This window comes from Dendronephthya gigantea, unplaced genomic scaffold (genome assembly GCF_004324835.1).
Source record: "Dendronephthya gigantea isolate DGI-Jeju-01 unplaced genomic scaffold, DenGig_1.0 000405F, whole genome shotgun sequence".
In the NCBI taxonomy this organism is placed as follows: Eukaryota; Metazoa; Cnidaria; class Anthozoa; order Malacalcyonacea; family Nephtheidae; genus Dendronephthya; species Dendronephthya gigantea.
In genome coordinates, this window is record NW_021163415.1 from 43793 (window position 1) to 62658 (window position 18866).

General features: G+C 33.9%; 1 protein-coding gene and 1 pseudogene across 1 annotated transcript; one reads left to right on the forward strand and one right to left on the reverse strand.

The window, feature by feature from the left end:
* Positions 1-1702: 1702 nt before the first annotated feature.
* Positions 1703-13472, reverse strand: LOC114542839 (annotated as a pseudogene).
* A 59-nt stretch (positions 13473-13531) lies between these two features.
* Positions 13532-17917, forward strand: LOC114542838. The gene is made up of 7 exons (XM_028562253.1): positions 13532-13707; positions 13933-14039; positions 14547-14609; positions 14713-14866; positions 15911-15970; positions 16913-17037; positions 17166-17917. Exons 1-7 carry the CDS (start codon positions 13557-13559, stop codon positions 17253-17255), a joined length of 750 nt encoding a protein of 249 aa, XP_028418054.1. The 5' UTR covers positions 13532-13556; the 3' UTR covers positions 17256-17917.
* Positions 17918-18866: the final 949 nt, after the last annotated feature.

Here is an 18866-nt window from a genome sequence, read left to right on the forward strand (position 1 = left end):
TTTCTAATCTTCGACAAATTATGAAATACAAAATGATAAGATTAGCAATCCAGTCAAACCAAAACAGACGTCTAATCCAGTCAAGCCAAAACAGACGCCGGCAAGTAGATCCTACAATTAATTAAAGCCGATAAACATATTTAAATAAGCGCATACATGCAAAGCATTTACTTAATTTATAAACTTACCACATTTGAACACACACAAATTGCGAGTAAGATGACTGTATTGAGAAAATTGCCCATAGTGCTTAAAATTTTTAAGACGTTCTCCTAAAATCGCGATCCAAAGACCAGTACGGCTGCACTCAAGGAAAAGTCGGAAATAATACCAATTATCGCGGGTTGCGAGAAGACCCCGAAGCTAAAGTTGATTATTAACAAAATCGGAAGGGGGGAGGTGTTTTTTGTGCGTGCATGCTCCTTAAGGATTTATTTTAGAATAGTGTTGTAATTGAACAAGATCCACTGTTAGCCTATGCTAGTTTAAACGTGGTCTACTACAATAAGTAATATTACTATATAAACACTAACGGCTGTATTCTGAAAGCTTACTTACACTAACACTTGAGAGCCATTCCAGTAAGGTGTACTCAAGAAGAGTTGAAGTGTGAGCATGAGTGGAGTGTGAGCGATATGTTATGCTCATTGAGGTAAAACTCATCTTCAACAAATGTTGTCTGTATTTTTAGCGCGAGTATCCGTATATGATCTGTTGCCGTGTGAGTTAGTATAAAATACTGAAAACACTAATGTAATTTTTATATAATATAATTTGTTTCACATAGAAATTCGTCGACACAATCAAAAGTTTGAAGAGATGTTCTCTTGAGAGCATAAAGCGAGACTACGCTTACACAAATGTTACAAGTTATTCTATACTATCGTTCAGCCTCGTTCCCAGGCTCTTGGAAGTATTTCGCGGATACAGCACTGAGCGCGCGGGGGTGCTTGGGGAGGTTGGGAATTTGCAGCTGGAGACGCGAATTCCCAAGCACCCCCGCGCGCTCAGTGCAGTACCGCGAAATACTTCCAAGAGCCTGGGAACGAGGCTGGAATTAAATACTTCACGAGTCAAGAGGGCCTGTAGAACGGGCCCAGCAACTAGAGCAACTCGGAGACCCGGCGCACACATTTCGAAATAATCCAGCGACCGTCCGAGGTAGGAAACGAGCCAAGTCAGGGTATGTTGAATGTCCCTTTTGGTTTGAATAGCCAGCAACATTCCATCATAATCAAATTAATTTTGATGTAATAAATATATCTAGTTATGTTAGTTATTAAGTTAATAAAAGATACTGTAGTACGAGTGACTGCTAATCAGTTAAGCGTCAGGAGAAGTGCGAGATAGAACGAACGGTTGATTTGGAAATAGTTGTAATAGACAAAGTCCTACGTAACTAACATAACTAGATATATTTATTACATTAAAATTAATTTGATTATGATGGAATGTTGCTGGCTATTCAAACCACCTTTATTCATTCCGACTAACCAGGATAGTACACACACTGGTCCACACTGGTCCCCCAGCGAACAACTAATCGAACATAAGTTCTGTTGTGGGAAACCAAATTGTAACCATATCCAAATGATTTAATTGCATTTAATTAAAAGTTACCAGCCAGTATCACGAAAACTAGAAAAAACACGTTTGTTTTATTGTTATTGTGCCGAGTGGATGTTGTTCCTCTCTAACCTCACGTAAGGTAAACATGAACCTGTTAGCAATATCAGTCTCCAGCTATGGTCTTCGTTGGCAAATAAATACATAGAATTGACAGTTGCAAGTAACCATGCACGTACATGCTTACTAGCCCCTGTAATAATTACTAAATTTATTTATAAACTAAGCGATTAGGATTGTCATTCTCGTTTAACGACCTGATTAGTATCAGGTTTTAATACTCGTTGTTCAGCTTCGCGTGCAGCCGTACGGATTTTCATCAAATGCTGTTTTAGCTCTTCAGCACGCGACAGTTTATTTTTAATTTTGTCCCATATCCATTCATTAATTGTGTCGTCATTATAAAATTTAAAAAACGTGTTGTCGACCAGCTTTGTTAACTTTTTTAGTCGCATTGTGGCACTATAATGAAAAGAACAAAATATGAACATGACGGTATTAAAAAGAACGTGGGCATAGGCGTAAGGACATTTCTTTTATGGGGGAGGGGGGCTAAATTTGAAAATGGCTTGATATTAATATACCTTTCAATTCTTTCTAAAGATATCGTTAGTTGAAAGAAACTAATTTTCAACTGTGCAAACTGTCTTTGATTAAACCAAGCAGGCATTCTATTAATAAAATGAAAGAGTCAGTGGCGTACGGGAGAAAAAAATTGGGAGGGGGGCACATATTCACATATTCTTGTTAACAGACCTGTAAAGACAATGGATTTGAAAAGAAATTAATCTTGCACAACATTAATATAATAATGAATATAACCCCCCCCCCAATTATCGTCTTCCGTACGCCAATGAAAAGAGTTATTATTTGTCATTTTGCGTATAGATGAATGACAATCTACGATTGATGAAATTAATGCATCAGTGCATTTAAATCTTTTAGTTCAACTGCGTTTTTAGGCGTTTTTACAATGATATACGGTGGATATCCGTGATTCCGCTTTGATACACTCGGCCGTTGGTGGTGGGTGGAACGGAGTGGAAAGACAACAAAATGTTGATATATTTTACTGGCATTCAAAGGATTACGCATTGTAACCACGTCACTATAAACTAAACTTCCATATAAGAAACAGATCAAATTGTTTCGAAAAGATATGGAATTATGGAATTACTGGTAGCTCGTGGAAAGAACAAAATCTCATTCGTTGGCTGCATTCACCCCATTAATTTGTCCTATATACATAAACTAAGAAATAATTATAAAGTAATATCAGTATACCGTTTCTCGACGGATGCTAAAGCATTGTATGCCCTCTGCAGAGTTAAAACAAGCCCATAAACACTGTGACCAAGGAAACGCCCTTCGTCTCTATCCTGAAGATCCCTGAAAATTGAAAAATATTTCCAGGCTTTCCCATAATCTTTAAGTGATATATCCTATTTGGAAACAATGTAAAACTTCTACGTGTAGCTAATTTTTCTAATGTATGCATTATTACAATGTTCGATGTTGTAGCTATGAATCTGTTGTAGATTTCAGCGAGCAATTCAGTTCGTCACATGTAAGTACTAGTCACATGCAATTTCCATCCTTACTTCTGACACATAAGACTGATACGCACCTTGGAATGTCATAAACATCGAATAGAACAGGAGATTTAAAACCAAGCTGTTGCGATACAGCCCATAATGTTTGGTTTGAAAGGTCGCCTGTAAACAGTGCAAAACAATAAATGTATGTGAGAGGTTACACTCATGCAATAAAAATACGTAACAATGTCCATGCAAATCCGAGTAAAAGTTAATTCCTCTTCAAAGACGTCAAACGTGTAATATTTCACGTATTAAATGTAAGCACGTATTAGATGTAAGCACAAATTTCGTCTATCGAGACGAATTATTCGTCTTTAGAATAAACACAGCTAATAAGAGGTTAAGTAAAGCTTGAAATAAAATGTTCGATTCGGTTATCATTAGAGATAAATGAACTGACCTTCTTTCAAAACAGCTAAACATAACGCTAAGGATGGCAATCCAGCAGGTAATAACTCGCACATCGTAGCATAGTGATCGTATCTTAAAAATCGTAAATATAATTTCGATTCCCCATTCCAAATATACACAGAAAGAAAGCCGATTCTATGCCGCATGGCTTTATTGCAGTAAATATACGATAGTGCATGTACGTAAAGTATACCTGAATTTATACTACATAATACCTGCTCCATCCAGTTAATGCAATTCCATTCACTTTCACATTTTGAGTGGACAACATGGATAATATCTTTAGCCAGGATTTGTGATTATCAATGCGATCTTGTATAGGAACAAAGTTTGTATATGGCGTGTCAGCTCCTATAAAAAGTATATATTTTTAAACGCCATACGCCATAATAAGCAATTCAGGATTGGGAAAGCGTTGTTTGTTGTATATATATAGTTGGCAAGAACGACGGTTCCCCCGTTGTTGCAACGAAAAAAGATTGCCGTTTTTAACAAAAATATTGAACAAACTCATTGCCCATTTTTTATTTAAATTATTTAAATAATTGATAGGCTTTTTCAGGTAAAGCCAACGATTTTTCAGATAAAGCCAGCGATGTAATATTACCGCCTGTATTGTGAAAGCTTATCACACTTGAGTGCCATTCCTGTGAGGTGTACTCATCAAGAAGAGATGAAGTGTGAGCAAAGTGAAGTGTGAGCAATATGTTCTGCTCATTGAGGTAGCACTCATCCTCAACAAATATTGTTCAATTTGTATTTACTGAGGTCACCCAAGTATCACTTACAGAGTCGTACTCGCCCTTGTTATCAAGATCAGTGAAGTGTAGTTTGACTTCGCCGCAGAGACAGGATACTAATATAACCAATACATACGTGCAATATGTCCCAAATAAGACAGTATTTTTCTGAACTAGAGAACTCACTTATAACAGAATTATAGTTGCGGATAGCCATTATCACCGAGAAGCATGCCTTGGATGTCACCACGCCCCAACTGCGCGCACAAGCGAGTTTATCAAATATTCTTGAGTCGTGCACACTGCCTGGCAACCGCACAACAATGTTCTTGTATTTCTAGATTTGGGACAGAAACTGCTTGGACATTCAGTGAAAATTCGCCCCAACAACATTATAGGACACGAGCATATTCTCAAGAATTCAAGTTTAGTTTGCTGTAGCATTTAAACAGTAGAAAATTTGATATAATGAATTTTCAGTCGAGCAATGGCCTCAGATACGCGCTTAGTAATACGACTTACAGACGGTTGTGTTATGTCACAAAGGTCCGCACATGCTTCCTGAAACGTGCGAGTTGCATAATAACGTAAAGTCAATAAAAGCTTAATTTCTGCAGGAATTGGATTCCCTCTTTCGTATGTCATAAATCTCCATAAAACCATCCTTAGTTGATCTAAATCTGCTTTAAATCGCTCCTCATCATAAATTTCATAGTTTAAAAAGTAATTTCTATACTCCTTTCTGTTATTGAGTTGCAAATAATCCAATTGTTGTAATCTTTCAAGCCATAGATTCTCCATGTTGTTTATCACAACTTTGTTTGAGTGCAGTTCAAGGGAGTGCTACGCTCCAGAGTTGAAAAAATGCTATGGGTAGGCGGGCACCACCCGTGAGGAAGGTTTGCCTTGAATGAGGTTTGTGGGGAAGTCGAACACTCGAATTGATCACATGCATGTACCAAAAAACGAAATATTTCTTTATGCTGGTTGCCACTTGACTCAGTGACGTAACGTCATTTTCAGGAAGGTTTTCATAACTTGAAATCCTACCGGGGAAGGTTGAACTCTTTTTGCAACTCTGCCACGCTCATACTCCATTCAAACTCGACTTCTTCCGAGGCCAAGCCTCCCACTCATCGAGAGTGAAAGAGCACTCGGTGAGTGCAGAGTTGCACTTACGAGTAATGAACCCTCTACTCATTGAGTGTGAGTATGCTTTTAGAATTCAGGCGTACGTACCTTTGAATGCACTTGCTATCCAGACTTTCGAGAATGCTTCAGAATATCTGTTCCACATTCCTATAAAAGTGCATCGATGAAACAAAACTTTGTAATAAAGCGATTATGAATGTCACAAAAAAGTACACGGACATTAATTTTACACTTCTCTAAAGACCTATTTCCATGAGACGAAATAGTACGGAATTTCTTTATGAATTTCTTTGAAATTAGTCGTGGAATTTCTTTATGTATGCATCAGTAGGAGAATTTTTGGGCTGAATAAGCCGAGATCGTTCGCTCTATTGCAAGTCCTTGTGAACGCTGCCAGCTTGACGCCGTTAGCTCTGTCAAAAGAGAGCTCTAGCAAAGACTACGAGTACGACTACGAGATTTATCATATTCGTGCCAAGCTCTGTGGTTTTACCTATACGCCATCTGACGAAGCTCGTAGTCGTTGGGCTTTTTTAGCATTTCGGAGACGAAAATTCATTAAAAAATATCTTTTTTTTGTTTAGGTAAATCAATTAAAAGCCAACAAACTACAGAACGGCAGAAAAAAAATTTATCACAGGCAGCCATCGGTGCAGCAAGTGGCCTGGCGTGCATGTGCATGACGTGAACATTTTAGGAAAATTTGAGGACACGAGTATAACCTCTATATAGTTATACAGTTCTTAGTATACGTATTCTGTGCTAATAAGACACTTGCATGCGCGAAATTGAACTCATTAGTTTATTTTTTTGAGGTCGTTTCATGAAATACGCCGTATTAAAATCGTTTGCCCACCAGTGACGACGTACGATTTTGGTAGAAAAAAAAATTGAAAATTGTGATGGAATATTCGGAAACATTTTATAGCTCTGATGCATGCAGAAGTAAAAAATAAGATGCATAGTCCGAACAAGACAAATTGTTATGAAAAGGTAACCTAGATTCTCCAGTATAACCAGGGAGCAGCGTGGCAGCGTCTTCAAATAACTTAGCATTAATGTGGTATAACTATACTTCCTAAAATAGACAAAAACACTTCGCAACGTTTTGGCCTGACGGTTTAGTATCAGAGTACTTACTAACTATCCTGACGAAGGCTCTCAGGTCGAAACGTCGAGAAGTGCTTTTGTCTATTTTAGGCAGTTGTTATATCACACTTGATGCTAAGTTAGATTCTCCAAGTAACATGATTATCACAGGTTAGCATGATTTTTAAACACACGTTGAATCCGGTAAAAACAAATAGATTTTGAAACTACATAGTTTATTTGGAAGAATAGGTTAATAAATAAAGTAAAAGGTGGTATACTAAATTAAATATCCTTACCCGGAGGAAAATGTTTATCAAGTCGAGCTGGGTAAGCCCATTCATTGGCTGAACGGCACGAGCAGCGATATCTAAAACAAATAATTACAAATTAAAGAATAAATAAACAGAACGTATATGCATATATCGACATGGTAAAAGTTAATAGAGGAGATACGAACACGACAGGCAAACTCACTACACCGTTAAAATTAAGCAAGGCAGCAAACGTTAGCAATGATATTAACGTAGTATACTTTCATAGTTCATACAATACTATCCATCACGCCAATACAATTGATTCGTAATACCTCCCAGCAGTTTCAAACGAATAATTGAAATGATTCACATCTACGCTGCAATTGGCTAAACCAATTTGAACAAGCTATTTTATTATGAAGGCTTTCCTGAACTCACTTTTCAAATCATCAACATTCCACCTTCTCATCATATCATCCCATAATATTGGAGTAACTTGATTTGATACAACATGGTCAATGACAGGCAACATGTGCTTATTAAACTTCACTTGCCGCAGAAACATTGCAGCCAGAACATGCCTTCAAACTCCAAACCTGAATAAAGTTTGACTAACTTTTAAGTATGTTGGTAGCATGTTTACCTATATATTACAACAGCAATAAAAATACATGCGAAGACGACCAGTAAATAAGCCGCGAAAGACCAGGTATTATAAACAGGAATATTTTTAAATATACCTTATACCTTTTTAGCGTAACATAAAAGTAAAGAAAAGTAGAATAAATTTTACTTATCAAAAGATGTCAAGTGTTTTCGTTTTTATTTCCAACGTTAATTTCGCTTTATATACGAACCAAAGACCACTGTATTTTCACAACAATGAAAATAGCGGAAAAATTTTCAAACTCGTTATGTCACTCCTAAACGTGACATTTAACCCCGGATGTAGCGGCGTATAAGTCCTACGAATGTTTTACTTCCCTGTAAAATACCCCCGGCTGTATAATTAGTGTATTCATGCGATGATAATGCATCACTGATCCTAATATACGTGACAAGAGCATGATGATTTTTTTATTTCGATAAATAATTTGTAGAGATAGAAGTACATGTATTTTTTTTACAGGATGCAAAAATACGGCGATTGCATATTATTTTGTAGATTGCGCTATCCCAGATTGTTCACGATCGTTCCCTGATGAGTGCCCGCGTTAGTAACGCTCTACAAATTGATGATTTTGCATCTATTTTGCAGTGAAGTCGAGGGTCAGTTTTGGGCAATTTAAGCCATACCATGGGGTTTGACTCACCTCATCTCCGCCAATATGCAAATACTTGATGTAGCCTTTGTGCATTCGGACTATTTGATTTATCATCATTTTGACCAGCGGTAGAGAACCTGGTTGGATAATTGCAACAAAATAAACTCAAATATTAATTATTTTGTACGTTAAAAATAGTTGCAATAGACTGTGATTACGTACAGGGTGGAAGTTCACATTCCCTATAATTTGGAAGCTATGATTGTTCTCCTTTTCACACAATATGTATATGCGACAATCCAGAGAAAGCCGATGACAAAGTCATGTGACATACATACACGAAGTAACATATAGCTGAAAATTTGGCGGAAATTCGTATTGTTTCCGTTTATATTTGAAGACGAATTATCCGTCTGGATGAACTTAACACCAAGTTCGTCTCAGCTACTAATTCTAAATTCTGTTAATTTCATGCGTATATCTGTGAAAATTCAAAATACAATGCAACGTAACCAATAAATGAAATACAAGCTGTCTTTTGGGGGGGGGGGGGCAAATGGACCTCATTATTTCTACAGCTTCCTTTTTCAACATTGCCTTGGTTTAAAGAAAGATCGTTGAATATATCGTATTCGTTAACATTTGCCCTCACGAAATATGTCAATAAAATAGCTTTTTATTGATTAACTTCAAACATTTCTGTTTTGTATTTTTACTGCGGGGAAGGAGTTTTTTTTGTTTTAACTTGTAGCTAAACCAATGGCAATGTTGCAACATTTTATCTTGCATATCTTAATATGCTCCGGCACCCTTCAATTTCTACCTAAAAGCGATAAAGTTACTAACCTCTATTGTTTGGATCTATAGCGGTAGTCATGTTTGCAACATGTCTTAGGTGGGCAAACTTCGGGTGTTTAAGAACAAACTGAAACCAAAATTTTTTAGTGAGTTAAAAGATGCATACATGTCGTGAGGATAAATTATGGACAAAGTTGCATGCATGAGAAGGTCCTTAGTTAAAGCTTGAAGGGGTTAGTTGAGTTAAAATATCCAGTAAGCCCGTTTATAGCTACAACACCCAATTTATTAGCACGACACGGCAAATTGGTACCAGTGCTCAGTTTTATTAGTGTTTAGGCTAAAAGGACAAAGGCCGGGATTTTATGATAGTTCTAATTGCATGGCGAATGGGTATCTTTACTTTCGGGGTCAACTAGGATTTAAATATCTAAAGTGAAGTTGACATGTTACAGCCGGTTTACGACAGCCACGTGGTTTACGACATGTTCAAAGACCATGGATCAGGATGATCACAGAATCTCTCGTTGTTTGCGCCTAGAGAGTGTTGTTACCAGAGGCAGGGTGATTATTATATAAAGCAGACCACATCAGTTGCAGAGGCCGGTTGTACTAAAAGCGTTTAGCTTAAACGGCGTGTACAATTGGAAAAAAAATCAAATTAGCAGAAATATTTCGATGTAAATAGCCCAATTTTTAATGGAAGTACATATTTAATACATAAGACGCAGGTTCAGTTATTCACAAGAAGTACAAGATATTTGGCTTATCCACCGTTTAAGCTAAACGCCCTTCGAACAACCGGCCCAGGATATTCAAGTGCAGTAGTCCCTCACTAACTCGAACTAAATCCAATTCCCCTTGGATTTGGTAATGTTCTTCATAGTAATTTACTCCGCTTAACTCCTCGCTAATTCGAACAAATTTTGTTTTCCCTTGGTCAAATATATCCGTTTAACTCGAACTTTGTTTTAGTTTCGCAGATAGTCAAACCTTAAAATGTGAGAAGATAGCATTTCTATCGAAACAACAACAAACTTGCATTTCTATTGAAACAACAACAACTTAATCAGTGTATAATTGTATATAGATGCTTATGAATTTTCACAGATTTTGTGTAGTGCCACGGTCGTTATTAATCTAGCCTTTTTTTAATTTTAAAACGTCGTCCACTCTCGGTTACAATTCATATTGGTATACGCATGATATTCCTTGATGATTCGATTGAATTTTATACCTTACTGTATTTAATAACTTATAATAAACGCGATCTGACACCAACTCCGGCTAACTCGAACCCTAGCTAACTGGAACAATTTTTCTTTCCCCTTGAGAGTCCGAGTTAGCGAGGGTCTACTGTGTTTAATAAGGACTTTTAAAACAGCATTATATATATATGCATTACCTCCATGTGTCCAAACGTCTGAACTAAAGGTACCAATAGCAGTTGTTGGGCCTGAACCTCTTTTAGAAACATCGTAATTTCGTTTAAACTAAATAGAGAAGAATATCGATAAATAATTTTTACCGATTGCATAACTTTCATTCAAGGTCTTGTTTCTATGTCTGCATGAACAATATTGACCTTAGAGAACAAATTATATGAGAAATATACCATTGCCATTTCAAAAGAAAAGTGAATAAACAATAAGGTTTATCTTTTTGATAACAATATCTGCATGTGTTCGTATATTATCAAAATATAAGACCTTATTATGTTTATTTATTTTCCCAAATATAGTCCACTATAATGAGGGAGAAGACCCTTACGTCGAAATGTAGTCTGTTGGATAAAGCGAAATCCTTGGGATAAACTCGGCTTGTAAAAACCAGAGCATTTTAGTAACTAACCTTTCTCTAAATCATATGTACACGTTTAAAATCTCTAACCTGTAGGCATAGTGAGATTTTAACACAGAGAGTTCTCCATCGTATGGAAACATATCCTCATATTCAACTAACAATCCTGTTGCTCCCCACGACTTGAAAAACGAAAGCAGCTATAACAAAGAGTGTCCAGCATACGTTATGTTAAATAACGATGTTTACTGTACTTCGAAGGAAGATTGCAGAAATTACCTTCAAAATATAATCCATCTTTGGAGCTGAACCTTTCAAATCTAAATGAACCAGCTTGTTAAAAGACCTATAAAAAGGGACCATGCAATGTCAACATTTAAAACCATGTAACAAATACAATTCTATGTGGTTGGAAAATAAAGTAACTCTGCAGTAAATATAGCATCAAGTTTAAAGAGAGGTTAATATATTCTAAAAGTCACACTGAATGTATCTTGTGGAAAAGGTAGATATTTATCATCCAGTATTGCATCAAAGTTGGGTAATTAATGATAAGTACTGTTATCTTAGTCAATAGTAAATTAAATTAAAAGAATTATGAAAAAATGAAAAGAATTATGAAAAAATACCTTGACTTAATGTGCAGATTTGGCCTAACATTTGATATTTTAATATCCTGCTGTGTCTGAAGGTTCATGATTATATTTTCTTTTTTCCTCAATTTTTCTAAGGGTTAAAAAAATAATTATGTGAGAATGTATTTTTCAAAACTCATATGATTATGATATTGATGATATGTTTCTCTAATAATTGTTAGAGGGATGAGAATATGTTAGGACCTACTTTAACTAAATATATAATATTAAATGTCATAAGGTCATTGTGTTATTTTAATTACACAAAGTAAACCTCTAAGTTCTTTAATGACACTTGATTCATAATCCTGACTATTTCTTGATTGCTGAGATGGAAGCTTGGGTCTACCAATAACATTAAAAAACAAAGATTTAGATGATGAAGAGGAGAAAATTATCCTCAGAGGGTTCATCTACAATTCTTAACAGCAGTCTAAGTCAAAAAAAGAATTAAAGAAAAATAAAACAAAGGAGTAATTTACCAGTATATGTATCTATGCCCAACCTCAAATCAATTACTAAAAATCATGATTGAGCTATGAACATGGCAATGGTACCTATGACTGTTGGCAATAAAAGATTTTCTTAATTCTTTTATTTCTACTTGATGTTTCACTTGAAGTTCATCTATCTCATTTTCTTTTTTCCACAACTTTTCTAAAAGAATTAAATCAATATCAGTTTTAATAATCTTAGAGCGGAACTCAAGTCTGTTTTGCACACAAGTTCTGCTCATAACAAGTGAGGGCCTGCTGATGCAAAAATAGCCTAAATTTTGCATCTTTCTTATTTTTTTTTAACTTAAACTACAGTTCATATTAATGTAGAGCTGTAGCGAACCTAAATGTGTTAGATATTCAGACAGCACATTGTATTTTAAAATACATATAGTCAATATTATATATATATATATTATATAATAATATTATATATATATATATATATATATATATTTCCCTTTATAAGGTAACAGCAAACAATTACATGGAGAAAAAGTGATAGTGTGTATGTACAATGAAGAAAGGAAAAATGTTTGCTTTCCAAAAAATAGTTGCAACATATATATGAAACTGACCAGGCCTTAGACTAAACATTAAACATGACTACTAAAATAATTTGATGGCTTCCCTAGCACAATTTGCAAGTCACTGCAGGTTACTTCAAATCATACAGGGCTTAACTAAACAGATACATACTTTACATGTTTTAAACATTGTAAGTTATTGTAATTACTATAACAGACATGTATAATTATATTATCAAGGCATTATATAACTAGGCATGGCTCTTGCAGGTTTAATCATCATTTATCAATGATTAATGATCAATTATTAATTATATAATCAACATACACAAGCTGAAATTTCTAACCTTTCAGTTCTGCAATTAAAGATGAACTATCAGATTGACTATTCTTTGATCGCCGTGTCGATAATAAGAGAAACCTGAATATGAATGAGTTTTATATGTTTAGCACAAATGTATATTGAACTTAACAGACAAATTATACAATCATGTAGCTGTTTCATTAGCTCCTACTTTTCAGTTTGCAATAACATGATCCCTTTGACATGACCAGCAGCGGGTGAATGTTTATGAAATACTAGATGACCGCAGTCTTTAAATTTTGGAGTATATCGCAAACCCTAAATGTAATCTTTGAACGAAAATTTAACTTTGAAAGAAATCACTACCTAACATGCATCTAAGGATAATATAGACTTGCATCTAAGGTTCGAGTGTTTAGTAGGACCGCTAAGGTTTAGACTTGACAAAATTTATGTGTATTATGTTATGGGTAATACAAAATTAAGGTGAATATATAGCTGGTACATATGAACATTGATATTATAAATGAGACCAAAGACTTACACAAAAGCCAAACCAACGATTGTAGTGATAACAACACGCTTATTCACGCGCGTCTCCATAAATTTGGAAATTTCAAGCACGTACGTCTTGTGGAATATCTATAATTGAAAAATATAAAGAATTACAATAATGAATGTTTTGAAAAAAAAGAGTTTGTGGCTTCGGTACATACTATAAATGAGTTACTCTACACTGAAGTGAAGCCATGGTTTACGATCACGGTTATATTTAATGTCCGGTCGGTCATTATCAGGGCGCTTGGTAATTATCTCCGGGTATCAATCTCGTGTTGTTATTCTCAGTTTGTCACAATATGGCGAAAGATAAAAATGAGATGTCGAGTAACTCTACAACAAACGTAGAAACACTAGATACACATACAAAAGAAGCCTTGGAACTGCTTTTCGTAAAAGAACAAGAAACATACGATGAATTTCTTGCTGGATTTTCGCATTTAAATAGAGGTGTGCTATAAATTAATATAAAATTATAAGAAGTGAAAAGATACGTGAACTGCTGCCATAAGTACATATAAAGAGTTGGTTAATTGTGTTTCAAACGTTTAATTTCATTATTTATATTATTGTGATGTGTCGGCCCTGTATGATGTAGTCTTTATGTGCTACCAGGGTAAATCTACATGCAGATACATTTTCTGACAATCAAACAAAAAATTAATTCACATTTAGAGCCAATTTCTTCATCTATCCAGCATCTAATTAATGGACATGCAAATGATGCAGTTAATAGTGACAGCAGTGATGTGACAGAATATGATGTTGATTTACCACATGAGGTAAATATATGCAGCCTGTATTTGTATATGTACCAGTTGGCTATAAGACAGTTAATAATTATATGTAGCTACAGTTAATCTGAAAGGTGGAATAGGTTTCTATGAAGAGATGTAATGTTATGATAAAATTGTTGTTGAAATAAGCTGACAAGATGAGTCATAAATATTTTATGTGAATTATTTGTAGTTAGTTTTAGTTGGTTAGGATTACATTTAGTATTAAAATTTCTATAATGCTGCAATATACATGCCATAAATACAATTATGGTATATGCAAGTTGTTGAAAAATAAACTTATTTAAAATTAATAGGGTAAAATGGCTTATGCAGGGCTGCTTTAGATTATATAAGTATGGGTTATTAACTGATTGCAAGAGGACCTGAGTTTCATAACTGTTCATATATATTATATAAGCATCAATCGAAATGTTATGTAATATTGTACTTTGTAATTGGTATAAATGAGAAGACAAAGGTTGGAATAATAAACATATAATTTTTTTTCAGTTGTTAGATGCTAGTGATTATATGGAATCCAATATTCAAAGACCTTATCGGTCAAATTTAATGGTACGGTATGGCAATATAACAGTATTAATTTACATTTAATTTTTGTAAGAAATTCAATTTATCTTTTTTTCTATTCAATATATTTTTCCTAAACTCCCAACAGATGGATAATTTTGTTGAAGATGAACAGTTTTTGCTAGGATTTGGTGATGACACTGTTTACAAACCTTCAATTCTCGAGCAATCATTTCAGCAAATAGAGTATGAAAAGTCTCAATCATCTACATGTGAAATGGTTACAAATATGAATGTCATAGGTGATTTTTCTTGTTTTATAATAAAAACTAGTTAATACTGTATAGTTTATAGTTTTCACCCAGGAAATACCGGTTGGCGCAAAAAAAAGGTAACCCTGTTTGATTGAGTATAATTTCAAGATTAAAGGAACTATTGCACTAAAATTATGATTTTTATATTCTCTACGTAATGTCTAACTTAAATTTTGATATATAGCATGAGGTTTTTCATGCAATTTTGACTGAGATATCGCAGTTTCAATTTAAGTATGCATTTTCCAAAAGTGTAAAAATTAGCGGCTAAAAATGGCATATTAAAGTAAGTTAACAAGTCCTAGTATTTTATGGCACGTATTCTGTCTGTTTCAATGAAGTTTAACTAGAAGCACTTGATTTTGGTTTGGACTTTGTTCCAAATGTTTCATGTCGCATGGGGGATAAAATTCGTTCGATAGCTCGCTAATATAACAAACAATCTCGCATGAATTCTGCTTGTTCTTTTCTTAATATGCCTCGTTTAACGATAGCTACAACAGCGTGTTTGAGTTTTCACAGAATATGCCAGGGTTAACAATGCTCAAGAAGTCATATCAGGAAAAAAGTTTAAAACGAACATTATCTTTTCTTATTTATATGCCATTTTTGACTAATTTTTGTATACTTTTCAAAAATAGGTATTAAAAGTAAAACGCTGATATCTCGGGGAATATTGTATCAAAATACGCATGGTATATACCAAATTTTAAGTTAGACATTCACGAATCTAAAGAAAGTTATTTCAGTTTAACAGACGTTTTAGTTTTGAAGTTATACTCAATCAAACAGGTTAATCTTTTTTTGCGCGACCCGGTATATATACTTTACAGTTTTAACCCTAAAATTTAATTATCATCTGTAATTTTTTTCCAACAAGTTGCATATAAACTTTTAGTCTGCATATGATGTTTTATTTGAGAGAATATTTAAATTAATTACTTGATTTTTGCATTTGAATTGTTCTGATATGGCAATGTGCTGTTAGCAGCATTGTTGACAATATCCTTTTTTCACTTTCTTGTATATTAGATGAAATAGATGTAAGTTTGAAAGAAAGAATTACTCTTCCTGGAGAAACTGAAATATATGGTAAATGCAATTATTGCTTTTGATGATTTTGTCAATTTCTTTCTTGAATCAGCTGGTTTTATATGTTGAATGTGTAATTGTCATATAAAGACTATAAAATTGCAGGTTCAAGGCAATAAAATAGGTGAAAAACAGCCTAAGAATATTTTTGGCATAATAGCATATATGCCAATAATCTTCAATGCTCTGTATAATTATATGCATTTATACAGATTACATTTGAACAGATTTCATTTCAACATAAGGGACTTCTCCCTCATTATAGAGAAAATAAAAGTCTTATGTTTTGATAATATACGAACACATATAGTTGTTGTCATCAAAAATACAGTAGTAACATAGAGTAGATGCAACACGGTATTTATGGAAAAACACGCAATCAGGAGTAAGTTTCATTAATGAAAGTTATTTTGTGTTTATGAATTTTTGGAATTTACGCAAAAAAGAACGTATCCAGTAACTCATTCCCCATATCATATCATATGGCCAAGGTTTAAAGTAAATTTGAAAAATGATCTAAAAAGTGACGTTTTACGCGCAAAAAAGCCTTAAACATTTTTTAACATTTATTTAAAGTTATAATATAAACACCGTATACATGTATCTTAATTTCGAATGGAATTATATAATACACACTTTAAATTCAACCGGATTCAGGGTCTAGTCGCGAACCGCAAAGCATCTATGGACTGTTTGGAGGGACAAATTATTTCAAACTTATATTTCCTGTCCCTCCAAACAGTACATAAATGCTTTGCGGTTCGCGAATAGACCCAGTATCCTGCTCGATTGGAAAATGACTAATTGCCAGCGGCAGTAGCAGTGTGTATATAAATCAGTATAATTCCACTCGAAATTAACCCTTTGAACCTCTAGAATTTACGTTCATCGAGTGAAGTGCAGGGTAGGGGGGTTATCTTAACATCTAATCGTTGTATATAGACTCAAAAAATGCTGAGACAAAATTACGATATCTGGATATTTCTACTAAGCGTGATATAAAAAATGAGAATTTAAGTAAAGATGTGTTACAAGAATATCCCAAAGATGGACAAGTTATGTCAAATGTAAGAAAAATGATAATGCTTAGATGTAAAAACCGAAATTGGCGAAAACACTTTATATCAGATTATCCAAGCATTTCACAAAAATGGCAAAGACAATGTTTTATTATTGTTCAATTTTCTTTTATCAGGGACGTTGTGAGGTTGTTCCTTTCTCAATGGATGATAACTTTGACTATGATAACATAATATTGCGAACGAAATTTGATGTAGAAAAGTAATTTATATATTCGTATACGTGTAATTGAACACTTGAACACATGCATGCATATTTATAATATGGTTATATTTCATATATTCGGGATAAAAGATGAGAATTTGCTAAATCTACGTGAAATATAATGCTTATATGCAGAATCTAATTGTAGTATAATAGTTTGTAATTGTAAAAGTCATGTGAAACGTTAGAGGAGTTTTACAGATTTAACCAACGAGAAAGATAAACGGAGAACAACATCAGAATTTTGAGGATGGACTATAGGGAAAATCGCAAGACAGATTGTACGCGAACATTGGTTAAAATCACAATCGAAAAATTAATACATTCGCATGCTTATACTAAAAAACAGTCTACAATCTATATAGACAAAAGTATAATTATTCTCTGCTCTTTAAGGCATATTTTGGTTGTTCAACAACGTATTGCCCCGATATCCTTTTTCTATATAAACATATATGTTTTGCATAGAATAAATAAACGCAATGTAAATTTTTAGTCCCGCATAAAAAGCCAAGTTCCTAATACCAATTTTGATAATACCAATTTAGACGTAATTTGATATAATGCATGTTAGCTATAGACCTGGGGCCGGTTCTATCAAGCCTGTTTAGCTTAAACGGTGGATAAGTCAAAATTAAATAACACTTTTACATCTCTCTTGAATGAGTCAACTTGAATATTATTAACTGAATATGTAGTTGTAAACAGTATCTTTGTATTAAGGTTGAAAACATTTAGTTTGCTTGTTGAATAAAACGATAAATCCCCTTGGTAGGCCAAATGCAGTGTGGATAAAGCATCATTAAAACTTATTGAACCTTAATGAATCCTAATGAATTCGCCGCAAAAAAATTGTTGTGCAAGAAAATAGAATGTTTTTAAATCATGAACAACGAAAAAATTATTGAGTAGACCCATTGGCAAGTACTTCTAACTTTTACTAATTTTAGAAGGCATGCTACACATGGTACATTTTCCGGATTTTTGATGGAATACAATCGATGATTACGTCACAATATTATCGTGTAAAATATAGAACCACCTCAGTAAAACGGAAAGATTCAAGGTTTTATTATCACAAGCTATGTGCAAGATGTAAATCTTCCTTCTTCAACATGGGCATAAAAAAGCTATAACTAATTTTTATTTGGAAATAGGGCATAGTCGCGAGGACAAGGCGCTCGGGTGTTACTTCCACATGTATATTGGTCAAAACTTTAAATTTTTTTTATTTATTTCAAAATTGGCTTGATTGGCGAATAAAATTTATGTATTTCAATTAAAACATGAATTTAACTTTCATTTTGGAAACTATTTTTTTTAATGTTTTTAAAATTTTTGGCAAACACAATATGAAATGTGGAAACAAATAGAATCGTTTTTACTTTAAAAAGAGTTCTTGAAAGTGTAAGTTCGGAGTTTTGATAAAACAAATATCACTTTAAAGCTTTTATAGAGTCGACTGCAATCACTGTATTAATTCAATAAAGCAAAAACAATATTAGTCATTTATTCGTTTAGTACTTCGTTATTTAAATCATTTGTGCTGCTTTGATGTTTTGAAGGTATCTATATTACGCTGAATACAGCCTTTATGTTTTCCAATGAAGCG